The 21,886-nt window shown below is 42.9% G+C and overlaps 1 protein-coding gene across 4 annotated transcripts; it reads right to left on the minus strand.

The window, feature by feature from the left end:
• Positions 1 to 355: 355 nt before the first annotated feature.
• Positions 356 to 20,812, minus strand: nfatc2a (nuclear factor of activated T cells 2a). 4 transcript variants are annotated; one of them, XM_023393021.2, is made up of 10 exons: positions 20,316 to 20,812; positions 17,420 to 18,350; positions 17,118 to 17,286; positions 14,823 to 15,025; positions 14,573 to 14,745; positions 12,108 to 12,248; positions 9,363 to 9,418; positions 9,073 to 9,232; positions 8,212 to 8,928; positions 356 to 2,436 (listed from the first exon to the last, which is right to left on the minus strand). In XM_023393021.2, the coding sequence occupies exons 1-10, from the start codon at positions 20,371 to 20,373 to the stop codon at positions 2,381 to 2,383; spliced, it is 2,664 nt and encodes an 887-aa protein (XP_023248789.1). In that variant the 5' UTR covers positions 20,374 to 20,812; the 3' UTR covers positions 356 to 2,380. The 4 variants fall into 4 exon arrangements, with proteins under 4 accessions (XP_023248789.1, XP_023248787.1, XP_023248785.1 ...); XM_023393019.2 differs by lacking the exon at positions 20,316 to 20,812 and adding an exon at positions 18,704 to 19,356 and having other exon boundaries at positions 9,100 to 9,232; XM_023393017.2 differs by lacking the exon at positions 20,316 to 20,812 and adding an exon at positions 18,704 to 19,354.
• Between the last annotated feature and the right edge of the window lie 1,074 nt (positions 20,813 to 21,886).

A 21,886-nucleotide genomic window follows, 5' to 3' on the forward strand; every position in this document is an offset into this window, starting at 1 on the left:
TTCGAGTTTGAAACTGTGTGAGCACTGTCCACGGTCACGTGCGGCTGTGTAAACAGTGCAATATTACCAGGTTCAACTTTTAAGTTCTGAATATTTTTATGCTGCATAAAGTAAAAACAAACATGTTTGGTCTCCCAGGGGTGTCTCTTTTCCTGGCTCAGGACAGGAGGGGAGCATTTGATGAGTCACTGTCTGCAGTGAGTCTACTAATTTTCAATTTTCCTCTCATAATAGGAACCAGAGAGAGAGAAGAGACACCTCTGAGCTGTGTCTGCTCTACACACTGACAGTACACAGTACACTTAATGTTACAGTGGGTTATAACAGGGTTGATGCATTAAAAACAAGGACAATCTTGATGGATATGGTTATTATTTATTTCTACTTTTAAGGATACAAAAATAGCATGAAACAGAGACTTTTTAGGAGGCACAAAGACTCAAAATGGAACAAATACGAGACAACTATCAACACAGAAAAATAAAATAAGACAGTATTAATAACCCTTTCATTACCAAAGATTTCTTTAAGGATTGTAAAATAACAATAACAAACGCATAAACAAAAATATAACCTATTAAAAGGGATATTCTAATGAGTTTTAGGTAATGTATCATAATTCCCTTCAGACAGTTTTACATTGTAATAAAACAGATGAACGATATAATGATAACTAAATCATTGTGTAAATTATAAACAGATAAAAGATATAACAGACAACAACTCGTTTGTATTTTAGTCTACTCAAACTTCATCGGAACACAATCACACTTATCTACTATTTACAGAAAAGGGGAATTTCATATAGATTACATTCAAGAAATGTCAAATGCACTTGTGCTGTACTGGCTCAATGAAAAATATCATTAATAGATCAATATTAGCTTTACTAATATTGCTCAATATAATCTTATTATCAAATAGGTCCCTATAAAATATGAAGCATTGAGATTCAGTCTTATATTTTACTTCCATTATGTGTTTTTAACCACTTTTACATCACTTGCAACATTTGTTTTTCTTTACAATCATATAAATGGCACTTGGCACTTTTCAGGTACTCCAATTCACTCAGTGAAATATTACCATATTACAAATATATGTATTTTAACAACTGCCTTTTCTTCATCAAAGCCAGCTGTGTTAGCACATCAGTAATCCATACTGTGTCTCCACTGCTGTGCTTTCAGTATGACGGCAGGTACAGGAAATAAAACGTAGGCTCTTTACATCGGCAAGCACGAAGCTTCTGCATAGGCAGGCACTTAGCTTTGAGTATACTGATTGTCATTACGGGTATACACAAAACACGCAGTACACAAAACAATACACACAGTATAAGCTTTGGATATTTTGTGTTAAGACTGTGGAAACAGCCACAGATGTTATTACAATCAACAAATAAAATAGAGAAAATTTTTGATTAAAAAAAAAAAAAAAAAAGCTAGAAAACCACCTTTAGTTCAGAGTGTACAAAACCTCTCACTTCAGCTTTCATGAGCTGTTTTTAAATGATGTTCAATGCAAGATTGAAAACTAAAATCAACTCAAGCACAGAAATCATTTAAAGGAAAGGCAGACCCATGCTATCACCGCTGCATCACAGGCACCTGTGAAGCCACTTTGGCAATATATATTTTACGAATATAAAAATGGTACATTATTCACATGACTCAATATTATATAAAATGTAATAACATTAACCTCCTGTTGTTGAAAACAGTGCATATTAGGAGGCGTCACAATAGTTCATTTGTATATGGTTATAAGGCAGTGCGCGTTTCACGATTAGAAAAACTGCACTTAAAATGAGATGATCAGCATGTGAGCACACAACGTTATACACAGACAACATACACACTTTGTGCAAGAAGAATTAAAGACGACAAACTTTTGGCCACTTATGTCGTATATGTTGTATTTAGGGTGAATTTTTGGTGTGATGTCAACCTGAAATTTTCAGAAATTTCATTATTTACATGTCAGAGGATGACAGATGTGATTTTATTGCTGCTGCTATTCTCAGGATTTTTATTTGCCCTGATTTTATCTTTTTTTAATTCCTTTGTAAAGCAGTGGAACCTGAAGAGAAGATGAACAAAATAAGGCACATTGGCCTGATGCATTGGTTGCAGACGTTACAGGTCGAATGAATTCTTCTGTTTGGTGCGTGTTTCTTGCAGGAAAACATCCAAAGCAAACACAACTGTTCAGAGCTGATATTTCTATTTCTACAGGTAAAGGAAACGAGGAAGTGCATCATCTCAATGGAAGGTTGAAGACTGTCGGTGTTTGTGTGTGTGTGTGTGTGTGTGTGTGTGTGTGTGGGTGTGTGTGTGTGTGTGTGTGTGTGTTGTCATTTCCTGCTCGAGTCCGTCCTCTATGTCTGCCCTCTGGCCTGAACGCCTGTCAGATCCTTTCTTATGATCTCATTCACTGTAAAGCAAAGAAAGAGAGGGGTTGTTAGACAATGACAATAAAATCTCAAATTCCAAAAATTTTATTTTCCTTAAACACTGTTGACAGAAATGAATTATGGTCCGACTGACATTTCTGTGCAGGGCATTGGTGGAAGGCTGATAAATGCTGCATTTATACTGAGTCACCACTAGAGGTAGAGATATGCAAGAGCCTATAAGATGATTACTTCCTGTTACTCAGATCACTACAAGTTTGTGCACAGACATTCAACTGAGGAGGAAGGGTGTTGAAATGGAAACTTTCACAGTGTCATGTTTCTAAAAATAGACGCACAGTGAGCGGAGGGGTGGGTGGCAATGAAACCTTTAAAAATAAAATAAAAGTTTGGATTTGTGGCTTGAATAACTGATGTTTCTTACACCTGCTAACATACTACAACTACAGGGTTTGGTGCATGTGGAGCTTTGTTGTGTACGTGCTGATAAAATAACGACTGACACCCGAGCGGTTAAGTGTGGAGGAAGTGCAGCTAGCGACCATTACACCAGCTCACACACACTCAAACATTCGACTGTCAACAGGTTGCTCTGCATCAAGCAGGAAGGAATGCCAGCTATGTGTAATATGTCATCTCTCCAGATATGCCACGCCGTCTGTGTTTAGCTCTGGTGTTTATCTGGGAGCGCAGGCCTGGAAGCCTCCTGTGTGTCTGACTGTGTACACTGGCACTTGGAGGCATTATAGGATGGTGCCACTGCTCTCACTGTGCCCTGGGGGAACTCATTAGGGCCGATGAGTAATATGAGGATTTCAAAGTGGGCCAAAAAAGCTTTTGCCTGCAAACCATGCCATTCAAGAGGAATATCATGTCTGTGATTTTGCAACCATGGCGATGGGCAAAACTCTGGGATTGGGCTATTTACTTTAAGTAAAAAAATGTATATGTTAGAATTTGATTGTTAGCATTAACAAAATAACATTAACAGCAACACAAAAGGTTGGATGAATGAATGAAAGATATTAAGATGATTCGGTACACAATACTACATGTTGCTACCTTGCAGCGCCTTATTTTAGAGGTAGAGGGACTTTCTTCAGCCGGCTTGTGCACCCTCTATTTAAAGCCTTGATTTACATAGCTGCGAGCCCAAGGGTGCAACTATTAAAACACACGTAAAGTGAAATCAGATGCCACCTCACCCACACGACAGAATCTGTTAGCAGATAACAGGCTGTGAAAGGCAGAACACACAATTAGCTTTATAAAAAAAAAAAACTATTTCAAGGTAATGGCATATTCTTATATAAGACCAACAGTCAAGAGCTGTAAATAAAATCAAAAAACTGTCTGGACTGGGAGAGAAACTGTTATTCTTTAACATAAATTATTAAGTAGCAGAGTGTTTTGATTAAGCAATGAGACAGAAATGCTCGACCATCCAACAAACTGATCTTTGTGTGCCTCTGTGTCTCTGCTGCTGCCTCCATCTGATCACTTGCAGATGTGAAAGAGCAACGGCCCGTTACAGCGGCTCAACACTGAGCACACTTTATGGCCAGAGCAGCATCTGAGAGTCGCAGGACTGAAGGGAGCAAGCCAAACTGGGCGCTCTGCTGTCGTCACAACATCAGTGTCCATGTTTATTTTAGTCTGTAGTGGAATTCCCTCTGACACCTAATGCCTTAAAGAAACTTTCATCTCCCCAGCGGTGCCACAGGATTTTTTCCTGAGCATAAAACGAGCTTAGAGAAGCAGCGGGAGCGCCGCAGCGGGGCAATATACAGTGGGGCTTTACTCAGTCTAATGAAGGGTTGGCACGGACTGGCTATTTGAGGCTGGCTGAGGGAACACTCGGGCTAGTCTCTTCAATAGGTGAGTGTCTGGCTCCTGAGTTCTGCACCAATGAGCTGCACTGTTTACCAACCGACAGTGGGAGGAGAGAGAGAGAGAGAGCAAGAGAGAGAGAGAGAGAGAGACACCTCATACAGTAGCTGACTCAGTCGCTGCACGCTGCCTGCTGCGAGCTGGAATGTGTGTGTTGTTTGTGTGTCCGCGAGTATTTGCATGTGCATACAGTGTGTGTGTGTGTGTGTGTGTGTGTGTGTGTGTGTGTGTGTTTGCGTGTGCAGAGAGGGTGCACGGTACGTTCATCGGTTGCGTTTGACTGGATTGATTCGAGTGAGGCTGGTGTGGGACTGTAATGACAGCATGAAGCTGAAAACCACAGAGAGAAAGTGGAGTGACTGGACTGACAGCTAACCACCGAGCTAACCACAGATCCGGTGTGTCAGTGCTCACATTAACAAGCCTGCCTTGAAATAATACTCACACACACTCATATGTACAATGAAATAGTTACTTGTTGCTGTTATTGTTCCCTCTCTTTATACTGGATATAATAGATTAAATGTAGCGTAAATCAAATTCCTTTCTGTGCAAAAATGTATTCCAAAGTTCAGCCACAGTTAGTATGTATATTTTAATATGGGATAACTGGGTAGTGGTATTGATATACAGCCCTTTCAGTACAAGTCCCTCTTTGTGTTACTGGCCCCTACACCTGATCAGCGAGGGAAGCACCTGTCTAAGGAATCACAAAGAGAAAATGTTGCAATGGCAAAAGTAACTTTGGGAGATACTCACTTAATTTGACAAACTGCTGAAGTCTCATATTAGCTTCAGATGAACTTAGTGATGCTACGCTTGGCTCTGTGGATAACAATGTCAGTCTGGTGGTCCAGCACTTTGGTCCAGACTGAAATATCTCAACACCTGCCGTTGAATTTTGTTCCACATTCATGGTCCACAGAGGATTAATCACACTGACTGGTGACCCTGACTTTTCCTCTAGCGGTTGGGATTTTGAGGGAAACGTCATGCCAATAATATATTGGGTTGTTGTAAAATTTAGTACACGTGAATGAATGAACTGTAGTAACTTTGACAATTGCATGACTTTTCATTTAGCGCCATAAACAGGTCACAGGGTCAATTTGTGTCATTGACCAAATACCTGTGTGTAAGTGTTAGCATGCTAACCACTAAAGTCAGATTTAGTGGGCAAACATTGTACCAACTTATCATCAGTATGTTAGCAGTGTCATTGTGAACATGTTAGCATGCTGATGAATAGCATTCAGCTCAAAGCACCACTGTGCATAGCCTCACCAATCACTACTGGGCTACAGACTCTTTCTACAGAAAGACTGTGGATCGTCACTCCCTTGTCTTACAGTATAGTTGCATTTGGAAGACTCACATTGAGTAGAGAAAGAAGCATTACAACAACCAAAAACCTTACATTGTGCACCTTACATTGAGTATCTGAGTATTGTTTTAAGATAAGACCTTTCAGAGGCAAAATCTCCACACATGAACAAACTCTCCGAAAATACCTTGTGCGCAGTAAATTAAACAATATTACGTGTCTTCAAGCAGCTGTTATGCACTCATCACTGCGGCTGTAAGTCCAAGCTGTGGAAATGGGATGGAAGTGAGCTGAGACTAATGCGTGCCCACCAGGCTGTTGCTATGTGCTTTATCTCTCCTGCCCTGATCTCTACCTGCTGGAACAATTTCACCTGCTCCACTGCCTCTGGGCTTTATTCCACACCCACTAAATCTGTCACTCTCAGCCTTTGTAGGCTTCGCCAGTGGCTCGTTTTTTGGTTTTCACAAACTATGTGGCACGCGGTGAGCTATTCCAGACATTCTTGACCTCTGCGGTCGAAAGGTAAGGCAGGTTTCTACAGGTATCTTTTTATTTTTATTTCAATAGGATAAAAGAATGTAAATATCATTCAACAAACTGGGTCTTGTTTGAGCAGCAACAGGAGGCATAGCAACTTGTGTGAGCGCTGAAGATACAAATCTTGCGTGTGGGAGTGATTATGAGCCAGGTTTGGATACAAAATGAAAGAGACTTTCTTTTTAACACTTGTCACTAAAGGTTGACACAATTCAGGCACCTCGGAGATGTGACAGTTATCGACCACAACACTGTGATGATACCAGGATGTGGCATCACCCCTTTTTCCAAAAGTGACTACAGACTGAAGCACATGTCTCGATGAGTAATGTTGACAATCTCACTTTGGTGAAAATGTGTTTGATGGTCCTAACTTAAATGATTGTTTGTGGTCAGAATCTCCCTTCATCACCCTTGCAGTTGAACACCAGAGGGATTTTTTGACCTTATTTATCTTCTCACCTTAGTTTGAAAAAAAAAAAAAAAAAAGTTTTGAATATTGGGAAGTCCCCTGATTGTTTTCTTCATTAAAAGGTGATGACTAGACCCTGCAATGATGCCGGTGGTGGATTATCACCTGTAGGAGTGATAAGAGGGGGAATGCAATCCAACTGCAACTGTAAACGCATCATTAATAAGGTTTTTGCTTTATATAATAGTTATAAAATAATAAAAAATTTCCTGAACCAATTAAATCCAAGTAACCCTAACCCTTTTTATAAGATTTTCAGGGAGAAGGTAATGTGCGATTTGAATTTAAAAAAAAAAAAAGGACTGAACAAAGATGCAGCGGCACCTTGGGGAGACTGACTGGCCGTCAACGCCTTTTGATGATGGGAGGATCAAACTGGAGGCTCACTGTGACTGTTCCTCAAACTGCTTGTTAATTCACAAACTCACAGCCCTGTTGCTGTTTACTGCGGAGGGAAACCCTGCAAGCTCCATCCAAAAAACACAAATTCCTTCGCTGGCCTTTTTTTCTTCGTTTCATTTTTTCCATTGACACACACAGACACACACACACACACACACACACACACACACACACACACAGACACACAGCGTCTTTCCTTTTCCTGCAAACCAACCTCCACCCTCCTGCTATCTTACAGGGATCAGGCTGGATTTCTGGAGGAGAGCAGCTGCAAATAGGAATTTCTTGTGCCAGATTGGCAGAATCCCGTGGTCGGAAAAAAGCTAATCCTCTGGTGGGTTCCCCAACAGAATCAAGGGGCGTAAGGCCAAGGAGAAGCCCCGGCCAACTACAACAAACAAAGAGGCTTTCCCCAGCTCTCCCAGGCAGCCCGTTCCACTGTTTGACAATGGTTGCCATGGAAGTTGTTTTTCACTTCATAACAGTGTCAACATGTCGAGGCGGTCAGGAGAGTGACACTTTTTTCTCCCTCCCTCGCTGTCTTTAAAGCGAGAGAGAGAAAAAAGCTCATTTCCTGATGTGCAGCGGTGCCAGACAAAACCCCTGCGTCCAGCAGAATGGACAACCTCAAACTGCCTTTAAACATCACCTGACTGACACGGGCTGAAGAAAAGAAAAATATTGCATCACTTTCTCTTCTATTATAAAACATAATATAATTTGTAGAGCCTAAGAAGAGGTTCAACCTCTTGCCTGTTGCTGGATGTGACCTGACATTAATTCTGTCAGAGGGTAATGAGGCTGACAAGCATAAGTATAAACATATGACTCATAATCCCTGTTATTTCCACCTTTGGCATGGATTGTTTTAACAGTGTGAGCTTGTTCTGTTGACTTTGTTCAGAGGGATACTGTAGCACGTAGATTGGACCAGGATATGCGAAGGAGATGGCGCAGATATTGTAAATATCCTTGAATTGTTCTTAGGAAATGTATCTCTGCTCCCATGTCTTATCATCCATCTCTTTCCCAAAAGAGAATTGCACATATCCATCACTTTGTCCGTCTGTTTATTTTCACCTCATTACACTTAGCTGATAAAGACACACGCTGTGAATGACACAACAAGCAATCCCACTCACACAGAATATAAAAGCAATAACTTACACTCACCATCATCTAGGTAGGCCTGGTCCAGGTTCTCCTCTTTAACTGTCACCCTCCTCTGTCCATCCCCTGGAGCCTCTGCCTGCCCTGTGCCGGGGGCAGCCCGGCTTTTCTGCTGCCCCTTCTGCGTGTAGGGCTGCTGCTGGATCACGGTGGGATAGTGCTGAGGGTGTGTCACCGCCGCCTGAGCCTGGGGGGATGTGGGTGAGTGGGAGGTGGCGGCCTGAGGGGAGTAGCCATCGCAGTAGATGATCTGCTGGGTGTCAGGCTGAGGAGCAGCGAGAGGCTGGGGGTCTCCTGCCCGGAGTAGGTGGTGGTTGGTGGGGGAGAACTGGATGATAGAAGGGTGCTGGCCTGCGCTGATAGGACCTACAGACTGAGCCGGGGAGCCTGTGTGGACCAGGACCGACCGGTGGGGTTCAGCCATCATCCCTCCAGTCTGCTGATAAAGGCTTGGGCTGCCGCTCAGACTCTTCCCCCCACGAGAGTAGACGATGGCCGGGCTCTGCTGCTGGAAACGTGCGTCCTGGCTGGGAAGGCTGGAGCTGAGACGCTGGCAGGAGGCCATGCTGCCAGAGACCAGGCCGTTGTCTGGGTGGAGGACGTTGCGTGGGTTATGGTAGTAGGAGTGTGGGGATAAGCCTAAGATCTGAGGCATTGCAAAGCCCATGTGGTCTGCTTCATATTCATCTAAAGGCTCTGTCTTGATGGATGGAGCTGTGAGAAAACAAAAGATCAAATAAATGTATTAGAGGGAGTTGTGTGCAAATCGTTTCATCTGTGTACTCATAATAACAGTCTTATCAAAATCTTCAAAAAAATCATTTTACTTTGAAATCTCAGTGTGAGACGTCAGCATACCACAAAGAGGTTGACTAGCATTCTTACATGCCAGTGGTGTGTAGGTGAAATGTTGAGGCTGGCTGCGCTTCCTCTTGCCGTTGATGACGTAGAAGTTCACTTTGACAGAATGACAGACGGACGTGTTTCTGTAGGACGGCACCTCCACAAACAGCATACTCTGCAAGACAGAACCGTGTGATGAACTGAAACTGATCTGTTTGTTTGAACTGAGCAACTAATTCATGACAACTGACATGTTCTGTGTGAATTTTTGCATTAAACGGCTTCTGATGTAAAATTATACGTACAGGCTGGCTCTTGTCTTTGTCCACTGTTGCTTCCATTTCCCAAATTTGTTGCCCATCTAGAAAGAAGCAAAGAGAGAGAAAGTGAAAACCGCAGTCAAACAATGTGGTAATTAACTATGGATTAAAGTAAGTAAGGTTGATTGTTTCAAGATGCACCAGACAGTGGTAAAATTCTGCAAATCTCTAGACTCTCTAAAAATGCTGAATACTGTCCTTTGGAGAAATGACCTTATTCTGTTATAAACAGAAGATGCACAGACAACGTCTGTCTGGCTACATTTATTTTAAAAATCATGTGGAAAGAAAAAGGCTCTATGTGCATGTAGATTATATCATTTTTAAGTCACAGCTAAAGTTAGCAATGACCAGTAGGTTCACCCGCAGACAGTCTGTGGAAGAACCACCTGTCTACTCCTGAATGCAGCTCTGACTGAATGTTAATGTAGGAAGCAGAAACACAACATTGGCAGGGATGTGCTGAGAACTGCGAGCATCTGGACTTTTCTGCAGCGATGACGGTCCATGTCATGTTACATCACACTTCATCAGATTACATTTAAGCTGTCATTTGGGTGAAAAGGTTAAAAACTAAATGTGGAACGTAAACTCCATGTGGCCCGAACACATGATATGACATGTGCTGCAGCGAGTTTGTTACTGTAGGTGGGAAACCCTCTCTCAAATTGCAAATGAAAAACACATGGCTTAAATGAGTCAGCAGGAGGAAGGGGGATTCCATACATCTTGCCAACTTTTGTTTTAAACTGTATTTTCATGATCAACTCTCTCCACTTCTCTTACAGAATGTGATGATTACTGCTTTCTTGGCGTTTGTATTTGTTTGCGTCTCTACTCTAAGGGATACCCCGACTTGTTCTCCCATTGGAGATAACTGTGTGTGGAGGTGGAAACGGGGGAGAGAGAAGGAGCTGGAGAGAGAGAGAGAGAGAGAGAGGAGCCTGAGCAGGCTCGACTTGGCCGTGGAAGCTTTCCTTCCCTCCGTACAACCCTCCTTGTCCAAGCACAAGAGCCAGGGGAGCTCCAGCCAGAGGCAGCTGTCTCTCATTCTGAGGGATTTCACAGCTGCACTAGTCCAGAACTTTGTGTCATACAGAAACTCTCCAAAACAATGGCAATCCCTCTTCGTAAGGTTTCTTTTTCCGTCTCTGTCTTACTATCCATTACTGCTGTGTGTCGTAACACAGCGGCAGGGAACCCCGGACAAAAAAAAAAAGTAGCCTGGGGTCCAAGTTTTAGTTAGGGTAGCCTGTGAAGTGCTTGCATCTAAAAAGGCCAAGCTCTCTGCTCTCAGACAGCAGTGGAGCCAGTGAGTCACAATATCACAGTAAAAAAAGTCGATCTATAAAAAAAGTCTTTTTACATAACCCTCTCCCCATCCCCAACACTCTCATCCCAAATAACCTTACATGATTTACAGCAGGTGATGAACACAAAACTATATGAATTACTCCCTTCATAGACACACAATACTACTCACTCCCTTTAAAAACGTCCCATATTGTATAAAGTGAGATGTCAATGTCTTTTTCTATTATAAAGCAGGTCTAGGTTCTATGTTAATACTGTGAAAGTATCAAAGCACTCAGTCCACAGAAAAATGCACACAGCCTGTACTCAGAAAATGAGCCTTGAAACGAGTCGTCAGGACTTCTATGACTTTGTGATGTCACAACAAAGCAGTCACCGCTCTCAGCCATGCTCCAAGCCCCGCCCACCCGGACCCACCGTTGATTCTTGCAGGATTTGGTTTCTCTGAGTTTTTACCTGAAATTTGCTATAATTTTATTCAACCACTCAGAAAACAGTCAGCCAATCAGAAGAGAGACTCAGAGCCTCCTCTCTTCTGATTGGCTCACTGACCTGTTGTTGCTAGAGCTCGAGATAGAGGAGATGTAAAACTACATTGAGATGGTTTTTGGTTCTTAAAAACCACAAATATATTTTCTTATTAATATATCAACACTTCAAATAAAAATTTTAAATATGGGACATTAAAATTAGTTTTTTAACAGCTAAGCAGCTTATGTAACCAAAAAGAATGAAACATCCCTGTGTCAAGGTCAATGAGTGACTGACTCTTGTGAACTCAGGCACGTGAAATTATACCAATCATACTTAAATAATTCCATTTCGACCTATACATTTTTGCAAAAGATTAGAACAGAAGATTATTATTTCCATTACTCTACTAACATTATATAATAGGAGGTTTAAAAAAAAAAAAGTATTTCATTTCCATGAAGGGACATAAAAGTAAGTCCTTCAGTCCCTTCCAGATCCACACAAGTGCCAACAAATGTGCATGAAACAACATTTCATGTGACACACAGAACCATTAATCACACAACAAAAGGCCCATCTGAGCAGTGATAAGACATCATGGAAGTCAGTGAGGAAGAAAAGGGCAAAAGGAAGTCAGGCAGCGGTGTTATCATGTGGATCATGCAAATGAACTCAGGCGGCTCCATCTATACAATGAAGGTGCTAAAATATGAACGCTACAAACTTGTTACACAGACATGGCTGCTTATGAGTCATCGGTTATCACTAATGTTGTGGTGACACTGTGTAGTGTAACAGCAGCGCCAACAGATACACAGAGATTTATAGGTTTAGTCATAGGTTTGCTTTCCTGGCATTGTGTGTCTTCTTAGGTGACCTAAATGCTGGGGCAGGTGTGTGTGTGTACGTGTGTGTGTGTGTGTGTGTGTTGAAAGCGCTCACCCTGGGTTTTCTCCATAAAAATGACCTTGGAATCGGAGCTGAAGTTCTGCCCAGTCAGGATCATCTGCTGGCCGCCCAGGACTGAGCAGCTGTCCATGTCCTGCTTCTCCACCATGGGAAGTTCATGTGCTGAACGCTGGGCTGTGGGGACACACAGAGGGGCAGTATGTTACATTTACAGACAATTATATTGAGACAATCAAAAAAATAAAATAATAAAAAACAAAAATCTTGTTTCTCAAAAACAATAAGAGTTTTGACCTGTTAATTGGACAAAACAAGACATCTGAAGAGTCACCTTTGACTCCATAAAGTTGCATGTTGCCAGTTTTTTGACATTTCATAATCAAGTATCAAAATAATCGTATATTTCAGCTGTCAACAGTTTGCAGTCTGCAACAACAGTCTAACTCTACAGTGGGAAAACATGTAACACTTCATACGAAAGCTCTGTATTGGTTTTCTGCACAACACTTATTACCAAGAACCGACACTGCTTCACAATAAAAGGTGATACTGAGTCATTCAACAATCAAAACCCTCGCTTTCAGTTTTAATAAGCAGTAACATAAATCTGTCGAATCACAACGCGGGAGAGGTCATGAGAGACAGCCTGAAATTTTAGTTGTGTACAGGAAGGGGACAAACGAAGAGAGCCACCAGACATACAGTCTGATGCAATCTGATGAAACAGCCTTGAAATAAATAATATCTACCAACTGCATGTAAAGCTTTAAATGTTAAATCTTTGTCAAAGTTCAGTCATTACAAGTTATTGCTGTGCAGCTAAACAATGTACAATCTCACAGGACTTTATTTTGAAATCTAGCAGAGATCCACACCAAATATGTCAGGATGGATTTTGCATAAAATGATGCACAAGGCATTAAAATATTTCCATATGATGGAAAAGGAGCACTGCACAGGGTTTGCATGTTTCACTTAGTGTAAACATCATATAGCTTCAATGAAGCTGGAACAATTTGATATAGCACACAGTGTATATGTGACGCTAGACAGTGGAGAATAAGAAGCTACTTGAGGGGAAATAATAAGAGGAAAGTTAATGTTAAAGGGTTAATGTCACTGATGTTATTACATCAGCTACCACCTCCGTAGAGACACTGGACACTAACAGTCCTACACTGTGTTAAGTGCTGCTTCCTCATCTTGTAGCGTATTATCACCTGTTCGCTCTGCTGAAACTCCACACTCACTGAGGCTTCGACAAACAACTCTCTGACCTTTGAACGGGTTTGCTGGATAAAACAAAGAGGATGACACCAGCAAGGGGAACCACGTCTCCTCAAACGCACCATCACCAACACCGGCCTGCTTATCAACTGGCCTGACAGATGCACCGTAGGTGTCATTGTGAGCAACTTTACGCTTGATTGGTTTTCACTGACAGCAACTGTTTTTAAAGTTTATCTAACAGCAGACGGGCAGCGACTGCTGTTTCTGCCTTTTTCTGTGACGGGGAAACAGATGGGAGGCAGCGATTATAAAATGATATTATATTCTGCGTCACAAATTTTTACAATGACAGGAGCATATTGCATGCAGACCATGTCACATTAACATTAACATGTTAGGTCTTGGCTATGGTGCTGGTCAAAGCCAGATAAAGGGACCTTCTTGTTTGAGTTTTGATTACACCAGGTGCTTTAATAACACTGTGTACACATGCACTGATGTACCCAAACACTGAATTTACTACTGCACACACGTACACAGGTACACAGACACTGAAACATGCGGCGCCCACCTACTGGATGGAAGCCCTGGTTGCATAAAGACATCTTTGTGCGCAGGACTCTGGACTATCAGCCAAGCTCCAAGCTCATTTGAATATGGGTCCCTTTTTTTATGATGTTTATTTTGTATAAAGTTTTGTTAACTGATGAAAACATCAGCAGTTTGAAGCACACTTGGGGAATTCATAAAGTCTGCACTGTATCAGAATTTAAAACCATTTCATAGGTCCCATATTGTATAAAGGTCGATTTCCATGTCTTTTTTGATTATAAAGCAGGTCTTGGTTCTGTATTAATACTGTGGAAGTATCAAAGCCCTCAGTCCACAGAGAAATGCACGCAGCCTGTATTCAGGAACTGAGCCTTAAAACGACCCATCAGGACTAAGTCATCACCCTCAGCCATGCCCCAAGTCCCACCCACCTGGACCAACCGTCCAGCTTTGCAGGATTTGGTTTCTCTGAGTATTTACATAAAATCTGCTATATTTTTATTAGACCTGTTGTTGCTAGAGCTCCAGAGAGAAACCTGAGGGAGGAGATGTAAAACTACATTGAGTAGGTTTTTGGTATTTAAAACCACAAATTCTTCTTCTTATGGATATCAACATTTCAAATAAAACACAGGAAAAGTGTTAAATATGGGACCTTTAAAAGAAGTTAAAATAGCTCAAGAGCGTATCATGAATCCTTTGTGTAGTTTTCTTACAGCATTCAATGGGGTGCGAGGCCACTTGGAGAGAGACGTGCTGCCCTCCAGGCTGAGGTATGTGCACACGAAACACGAGACGAACTCGGGTGTTTTTCCGGCCGACGTCTGTCTCGCCCTTCCTCAGCTCGATGTCGGCATTCCTGAGCTTCAGGATCCCAGCGCAGTCAATTCTAGGATAAGGAATAAATATGTAAGCAACAATGGCAAATTGTAAATTATTTTAAAAGAAGAGTTATGCTATTCTCACATTGCTTTCATGTTGTTCTTTGGCTCCAGGGGGATCTCAAGGACTTTGGTGCCATTGATAATCTTCTCAAAGCTGGTGGTCGTAACCGTCTTGCCAGTGATGCGGTGGACTTGATAAAAGGCATGGGGCTTGAGGATGCGCTCGTCTGCCGTACCGATGAAGATCTGCAGGCCGAGTGGCTCCTTGCCTCTGTAGCCGTGCAGCTGCAGACACACAAAGTCACAAGAAACTTGACACTTGACTCTTTTTTTTTGTTTGTTTTTTTGCTTCACTTAAAGCTCCTGCTGTCAGGCGACTTTGTATGAAGGAAATGTCTGAGTCACTTTAAACTGCTTGTGTTTCTCCATAGCCTCTTTCCAGATGTTGTTTCCCCCTGAGGTGGCTAATCAGTGTCAGACCCACGTGTAAAAGCATGAGTCTTCCATCTACAGCCTTGAACAGAAGCCAGCAGAGAGCTCACATCCCTTACAGCCTTGTACCAGCTCTTTCATAACTGGATGAAGAATTTAGCAGGGATCCTCTCTTTCACTCAGGGAACTGAAAATGACATAAACAGCCCAGACTGACGACTTTTTAATGTCCTGGCACAAGAATTAGAAATTGTACAGAGGTGAAAATGTGAAACTGGAGATAGATAGCGAACGAGAGAAAGAGAGAGAGATGCTACTTTTAACCTGAGAGTGCCTCCTCCTGAGGAAACCTGCAAAAACCACAAAGCATCAACTTGCATCTAAATGCTGTTTTTGTTCAAACAGTTTATCGCATAACCTTTATCACTGAATAATGGTTTCAGATTGATGGCACAAACGCTACAGGTATCATTTTCAAGTATCTGACTACAGAGGATGCCACTGCAGTGTGCCTGATTGCATTAGAAATACAGTTCATTTAAAATAGGAGCATGGAGAGACTGTTCCTTTTAACTGTGGTCAGAAACTGAACTTGTGTCCATCAGTCATTCGTATGAAATGATGATCTAAGTGGATGTAACTGTCAGACTTTTCAGCAGAAACTATGGCAACATGAATGAGCACGCTGGGTCCATTTCCAGGTAGCTGACACACACAGAGTGCAACAGAGGAAGCTGACTGCAAACACTCAACAGGCCATGTGAGCAGTCGGGCCGGTTGTCATGGCAGTGGCAGGAGCAGTGAGTCATGACAGAGAGCAGCGTAGGAAAAGTAAAGTGGAGGGTACAAGGCTCAGAGAGAGAAAGAGAGAGAAAGAAGAGTGTAGAGGAGAGGAGGGAGGGAAAAAAACATAGAGAGCAAAGGAGGAGAAGAGGAAAGGAGAGACGAGGTGAAGGAGTGCAGCCGTGGCTAGCCAGGCCTGACCATCTGATTGGCCGGGCAAACCAGGCAGAACTGACCTCAGGGTGAGGCCTGTGGGGATGGGCAGAAAATGGAAAAGGAGCGAGAGGAGCTTTACTTCCAACGTATACCCACTATCACCAACAAAAACAGCTTCGAAGTGTTGCCATGGTGACACAAAGAAAGGGAAGTTGAACCTATTCTTGGACAATACAGCCAGACTGTAATTGTGTCAGAGTTAATTTCAACATGCTGTGTTTGAATTCAATGTTGTGACTGTGAGAGAAATTATATCAGCAAACTTTTTCTTCCCTATCTACAATTATCTTAACCGCAGGCTCCGTGGCATTAATTTCTACATGTGTCTAGAGAGGCTGAGTGTTTCAGCGCTGCAAGTCAGCTTCCTAATATGACTCCCACACAGTCAACAAACCCAGTGTGTAAGAGGAAGTGAGGGACAACACGAACACAGATCTGTTTGTGTGGTCAGGGCACACAGCAGCAGACTATTTTAAGCTGGAAGGCAGAAAGCATTTTCAAAAAAAATAAAAAATCAGAGCGCATGTGTTGCTCACTGACTTGAGTTCAGTTCTGAGGCTTCTGATGAGGCCACAGGGTGGTTACAGTATGTCATATGTATGTCTGGGGTTAGGTGGCTCTTTATGATTTGTTTCAAAAAATGAGAAAAGGGAAAGGTGCTAGAGTAGCCAGAGTAACTCATCTAGAGTGATTTTCATACGACTGGCCCGGGGCAATAACTCCACCACTACTGAGTGCATAATGAGTAGGAAATACCATTACACGCAAGCCCTCCCCATCAGGGCTGCCTGAGGCTCCCAAACTAGAAAGATAATTCAGTGGACAACTTGACAACATGCCTTCATGTGGTCACTCAGCGCTTTCACCTGCTTGACTAAATGAATTATTTTGTACCGATTTAACTGATAAAAAGTACTTTCTTCATTGTATCTTGTTTTGGGCGTACCTGTACAACAGGGTGTCCTCCTGTGGGGGCTTTGACTGCACCCCTGCTTCCCTCTGTCTCATAGTGTGCTCTGTGGTGCGGCTTGGGCTGCATGTCAATGTGGAGTTCATACTGGTCTGTGCGACTGGGGATCGGCCATTCCAGCGGGGGGAGAGAAGCCACAGGGATGCTACAGAAACATGAAGGATACAGAAAAGGATAAAAAATCATAAAAATCATTAGTATTATGAGTAAAATGTCCAGAGGATTTTGAGTGCATGTTTAAACCAAAACAATAGGCTCTGGTTTCCTGGCCATTTTACCTGCAGATGCTGGAAACCAGCGGCTTGGACCAGATTTGGGGGATGACAAAGAAAGGCTCTGCAGCAGGTTTGTTTTTTATGTCCTGTTCGCAGGACACCAAGTAGTTCCCTTCTGCATGGTTCTCTGGGTACAGAGTGTAAACCTGGTTGGATGTCTTGACTATTTTAGTGGGCACGAGGCCTGGCTGACCGGTGCCAAAACCATTCATGGCATCAGCAAGGCTGCTGTGTGTATAGTGGGCACCTATGTTGTGATCTTCATGGCCGCTGTGGGGGGAGGGACTGCGGGAACGGTGTCCAGGGACTAGGCCTGGATTCCTGTACATGTCGTAGGTGCGTTTGCCCTGTGGGGAGGTGGAGCGGGAGCCAGGTCTGGGGGAGGGTGAGCGGTGTCCCAGGCCGTCTTCACCTAGGCTGGTGCGAGGAGAGGTGCCCGGGGAGGTGCGCGGGGAGCCAGTGTGGATATTCTGTAATCGGGGACAGAGATCTCCGGGGTTCTGGCCACTGCTGGGGGACACGCAAGGAGACGCCCAGGGGGAGTAGCTCTCCGAGTGCCAGCTGGTGGAGGAGTTGCTGCTGGCGGGACTCAGGCACTGGGGCTCACGGTAGGGAAGGTTGTCATGGCCGGGCACAGTGAGGGTGGGTCTGGGACTAATGTTCAGGTGGTGGTTCTGCAGGGAGTCCCGACCATGGTTGTAGTGCTCACGGGAGGGAGTGATTTCAATCCGCGGGCTCAGAGCCAGACCTGGAGGTCGGGTACTGTCCAGGTAGTTTCTGGCCTCCTGGTTGTCATATCCTGAGAGAACCTCAGTGTTGTGTTCACTGTAGGACGGGCTGCAGGACTTGATGCCGTATGGGGAGGCTTCCTCCAGAGGGAAAGCCTGCTCAGACTCAGGGCTGATGACTTTGTGAGATGCAAGGTTGGGGTCATCTGCAGAGGAGTAAAGAGTAAAATTCATCACAATACACATATGTGTAAAACATCTATGGTCACAGTCACAGATATTTCCCATAATTCCAACTTTAACAGCAATTTTATGTGCGCAGGCATTTTATTTTATTTTTTTAATCAGCTGGAAAAAGCTTCTTCATGTTGACATATTCTCACGTGGCTATTAGATGTCAGAATCCACATCCAAAAACCTGTCAAACTTACTTCCTCTTTTTCTTTTTCATTTTCATTAATAAGAATAAAGCTCGCAGGTTATAGAGTAACTTTTAGACAACAAATAACCAAGAGAGGGAGCGGAGTCAGCTCAGGCTGCCAGAAAGCCTCGGACAAACCTTGATCTCCCGCAGCGAAGTCGCTGCAAGGTGGCTCATATTCAAACAAGTACTCAAACTCCAAATCCTCATCAGGGTAGTTGACTCGACTGAGCTCTTCCTCCAAGTCTTTCTCGTCGTAAAAAGAGGTCATCTGTCTAAATTTCTCCTGACGGTCTCCTCTGGGTTCAGGCGAATCGGCAAGAGACGCGGCTGAGGTGCTGCGGCGCTGATGTGGGTTTGGGGAACCTGTTCAAGTGTCAAATGATGCATCGGTGAGCTGCAGGAGGTGAAGCGCATAAGTTTCCTGTTTGAGCTCGCCGCATTTATTTTCAGATGAAGGCGGGTCTATCTTCACACCGAACGCAGAGTTTTCGATTCACCTCTCGAGTCTGATCGCGCCTCCCCTGTTCGTTGATGCGTCGATGAAGGAGAAAAAAAAAAAAAAGGTAAAAGTGAAGCTCGGGGGTGAAGAATTAACTACCCCATTCAAACAGATGGCTGTGAGTCTTTTGACAGACTGTGCAGCCTGGTGCTGCCCCCGGGTGTTTGACATGTTGCACTGACACAGCAGGGTGCTGACTGGGCTCTTCACCTGATTTACATCTGTCCATTAGTACAGGGTTATGTGCACATACATGGGTGGATCGATGGATCATGGATGGATGGATCACGGACGGATGGAAGCGGACTGAAACAGTTACTTGCTACATGGCCACGTCACACACAGTCTCTCCTCCCTCTGTCTTGGATTGGACTTCCTGTTGTTTTACAGTCGGTGAGAACGCACAGGTTCTGCCGAGGGAACCCCCAGATTTACGCACAGCGCAGCACACGTACTAACAGGGCGTTCCTTCCAGTTGTAGCCTAATACCCACTGGACCAACAGCCTATATGCTCTGTCAGCAAAAAAAAAGACAGATGTGCATCATGAAGCCCGCAGCCAGCTTAATATTTTTCTGCTCTTCTTTTGGCGACGTGATATGCAAATCCTACTTCAATTCTAACACTGATAATGGGTTAATTGGGGAATCTAGCCCGAATGAACCAGAACCAATCACAATCATTAGTGCCATATACACAAGCTATACATCCGAGAACGTACTCGAGCAGCATGTGACAACCATTGCAACATATCATTTGTACCATATTTTACTCTTTGCACTAATTGAAGACAAATCAGTGACAATTTTAAGTTCTAATACACCCGATATAGTCTGGTGGGCTCACGTGACTTGAAAACACAAAAAATGTAAATTTAAAGCTTGACAGATTTTCATATCTTATGTGTTACCCTTAGCCTATTTTTTTGGTTAATCCAAAATGACTTTTTTCAGTTTTCAGCGATAAAATAAAAGTTTGACAATTTCATTTTCATCACTATTATATTACTTTGATGCGTCCAATAGGCTCAAGATTCTCCCCCGTTATCTCTGTGATTCCCTTTAGTGCCCAGACGCGCTCTTCCACTACAGCGTGCCAGAACATCAACATCCCAACACCAGCTATCACTGACACGTTAGACACATGACACTAAATCATTTCAGTCCTAAACACTTCCAGACCAACACTGCTCTATCAATTGAAAATCAAATGGGTTGATTACCAGATAATCACAACACTTCAGCAGTACCTTGATCCATCGACCTCATGGTGTGGTACTGTGCCAGCCTCCAAGTATCTCTAAACATCTGGAGAAAAAAAGTGAAAAATAAATAAAAATAAAAAAAACAGATGAAAAATCACTCTCCTCTAACGACCATAGCAGGGGAAGCGCTCTTCGGTTATTAAAGTTGAAAAGAGTCGAAACAGGGAAGAAAGAAAAACTCTGTAGACGTTCAAAAAGTTCAAGCTGCGACACAGCAGCTGCGCGCAAACTCCCTTTCTGTTCAAAAACATGCAGCCGCATCAGCTACAGCAGTGGTTCTGGTATGAAGTCCCCCTTCCTAGAGCTCTATAAGGATTACTTGAGTATCTAGAGCGGCTTCCTTCCCCGCTCTGGGTGTTTATAATGGTCCAATGCTGTAAAATAACGGGATTCCCTCAGTGTTTCCTCCTGTTTGTGCGCCTTTGCCATGGAAACCTGGAGCCGGTCCATGTCGGAGACTCAGGGCTTTCCTGCAAAGCCCCACACTCAGGAATCCATGACGTCTCCAGCTCCTGCGCCAAGGCATTTCTGCGGCTTCTCTCAGACAGTAGCACACAAGAACTTCATTGTAGGGATGAAGAAATTACTGTAGGACACCGAGAGAGAGAGAGAGAGAGAGAGAGAGAAAAAATCAAAAAATACTTCTGAAGTTTGATTACAGGATACACTGCATAAAATTTGCTTAACACAGTTTTACCAGACTTTCTAATTTGTAAATATAACAAACCAGACAGCTGTAAAAAAAAAAAAAAAAAAAAAGAAAGAAAAGAAGAGAGAGAAAAAGAAAAGTTGATTTAGAGTACATTTAAAGGGTCATGGCTCGTTTTGAACATGGAATATAGAGAATTCCATTGTCCCCATTTAGGGAAGAAGCTGCCATTCATTTCCATGTCCTAATGGAAATGTGCAGCATCTTCTAACACTTGACTGGGGGAAAAAAAGGCTGAACAAGACCAGTACATAGACTGACCCCAGAAGTCACATGTACAAATTCTCCATTGCAATAAAAGTTACATAAGGTAGCATCCAAAGGGGAAAAAATAATATTTATAGGCTAGTTTGGATTCATTAAGGCTTCTTAAGTGAGTGTATAGTTTCCTGTCAGACACAGAAAGACTCACCTTTTCATCACATGAAACTTCATTAGCTGCTTGTGTTATGGAGTAAAGGTGTGTGTCAACACATCAACACATACTAAGACATTTAAACTTCTTTGAATAAATCTCTGTGATGAGGATTTTTTTTTTTTTTTTAGTAAACTTTAAATCCCACCACTTCCCCAGTGTTGGCAAACAAATCCTATATAGATGTCTGAGTCATGTTTCAGTTTATGTGCTGTCAAGTATATTAATAGTGAGTTCATGATAAATTTGGAAGGGAGGCAAAAAAAAAAAAAAAAAGCCCAGCTGTCCCTCATCTGTTGAGGTTCCCCATTTAATTTCTGAACTGATAATGAATAAAACAAGTGGGAGTTTGAAGGTCTAACAGCATAAATCATTATGGTGACATAAACAGATAGTATAAGAGCTTAAACAGCAACTGTCTTTGTGCTTCAT

The sequence above is a fragment of the Seriola lalandi genome, unplaced genomic scaffold, assembly GCF_002814215.2.
Source record: "Seriola lalandi dorsalis isolate HSWRI2012SDOR001 ecotype SW California unplaced genomic scaffold, Sedor1 jcf7180002054927, whole genome shotgun sequence".
Taxonomy (NCBI): Eukaryota; Metazoa; Chordata; class Actinopteri; order Carangiformes; family Carangidae; genus Seriola; species Seriola lalandi.

Bases quoted from the DNA above. Each gene is read 5' to 3' on its own strand.
- nfatc2a (XM_023393017.2), bottom strand. From the start codon at position 18,836: ATGACCTCTTTTTACGACGAGAAAGACTTGGAGGAAGAGCTCAGTCGA. The intron at 15,026-17,117 runs GTACGCCCAAAA...GTGTGTCTGCAG, and splicing joins GAGGACACCCTGTTGTACAG to CTGCACGGCTACAGAGGCAA. The intron at 2,437-8,211 runs GTAAGTTATTGC...TTTGCTTTACAG, and splicing joins CTACCTAGATGATGGTGAGT to TGAATGAGATCATAAGAAAG.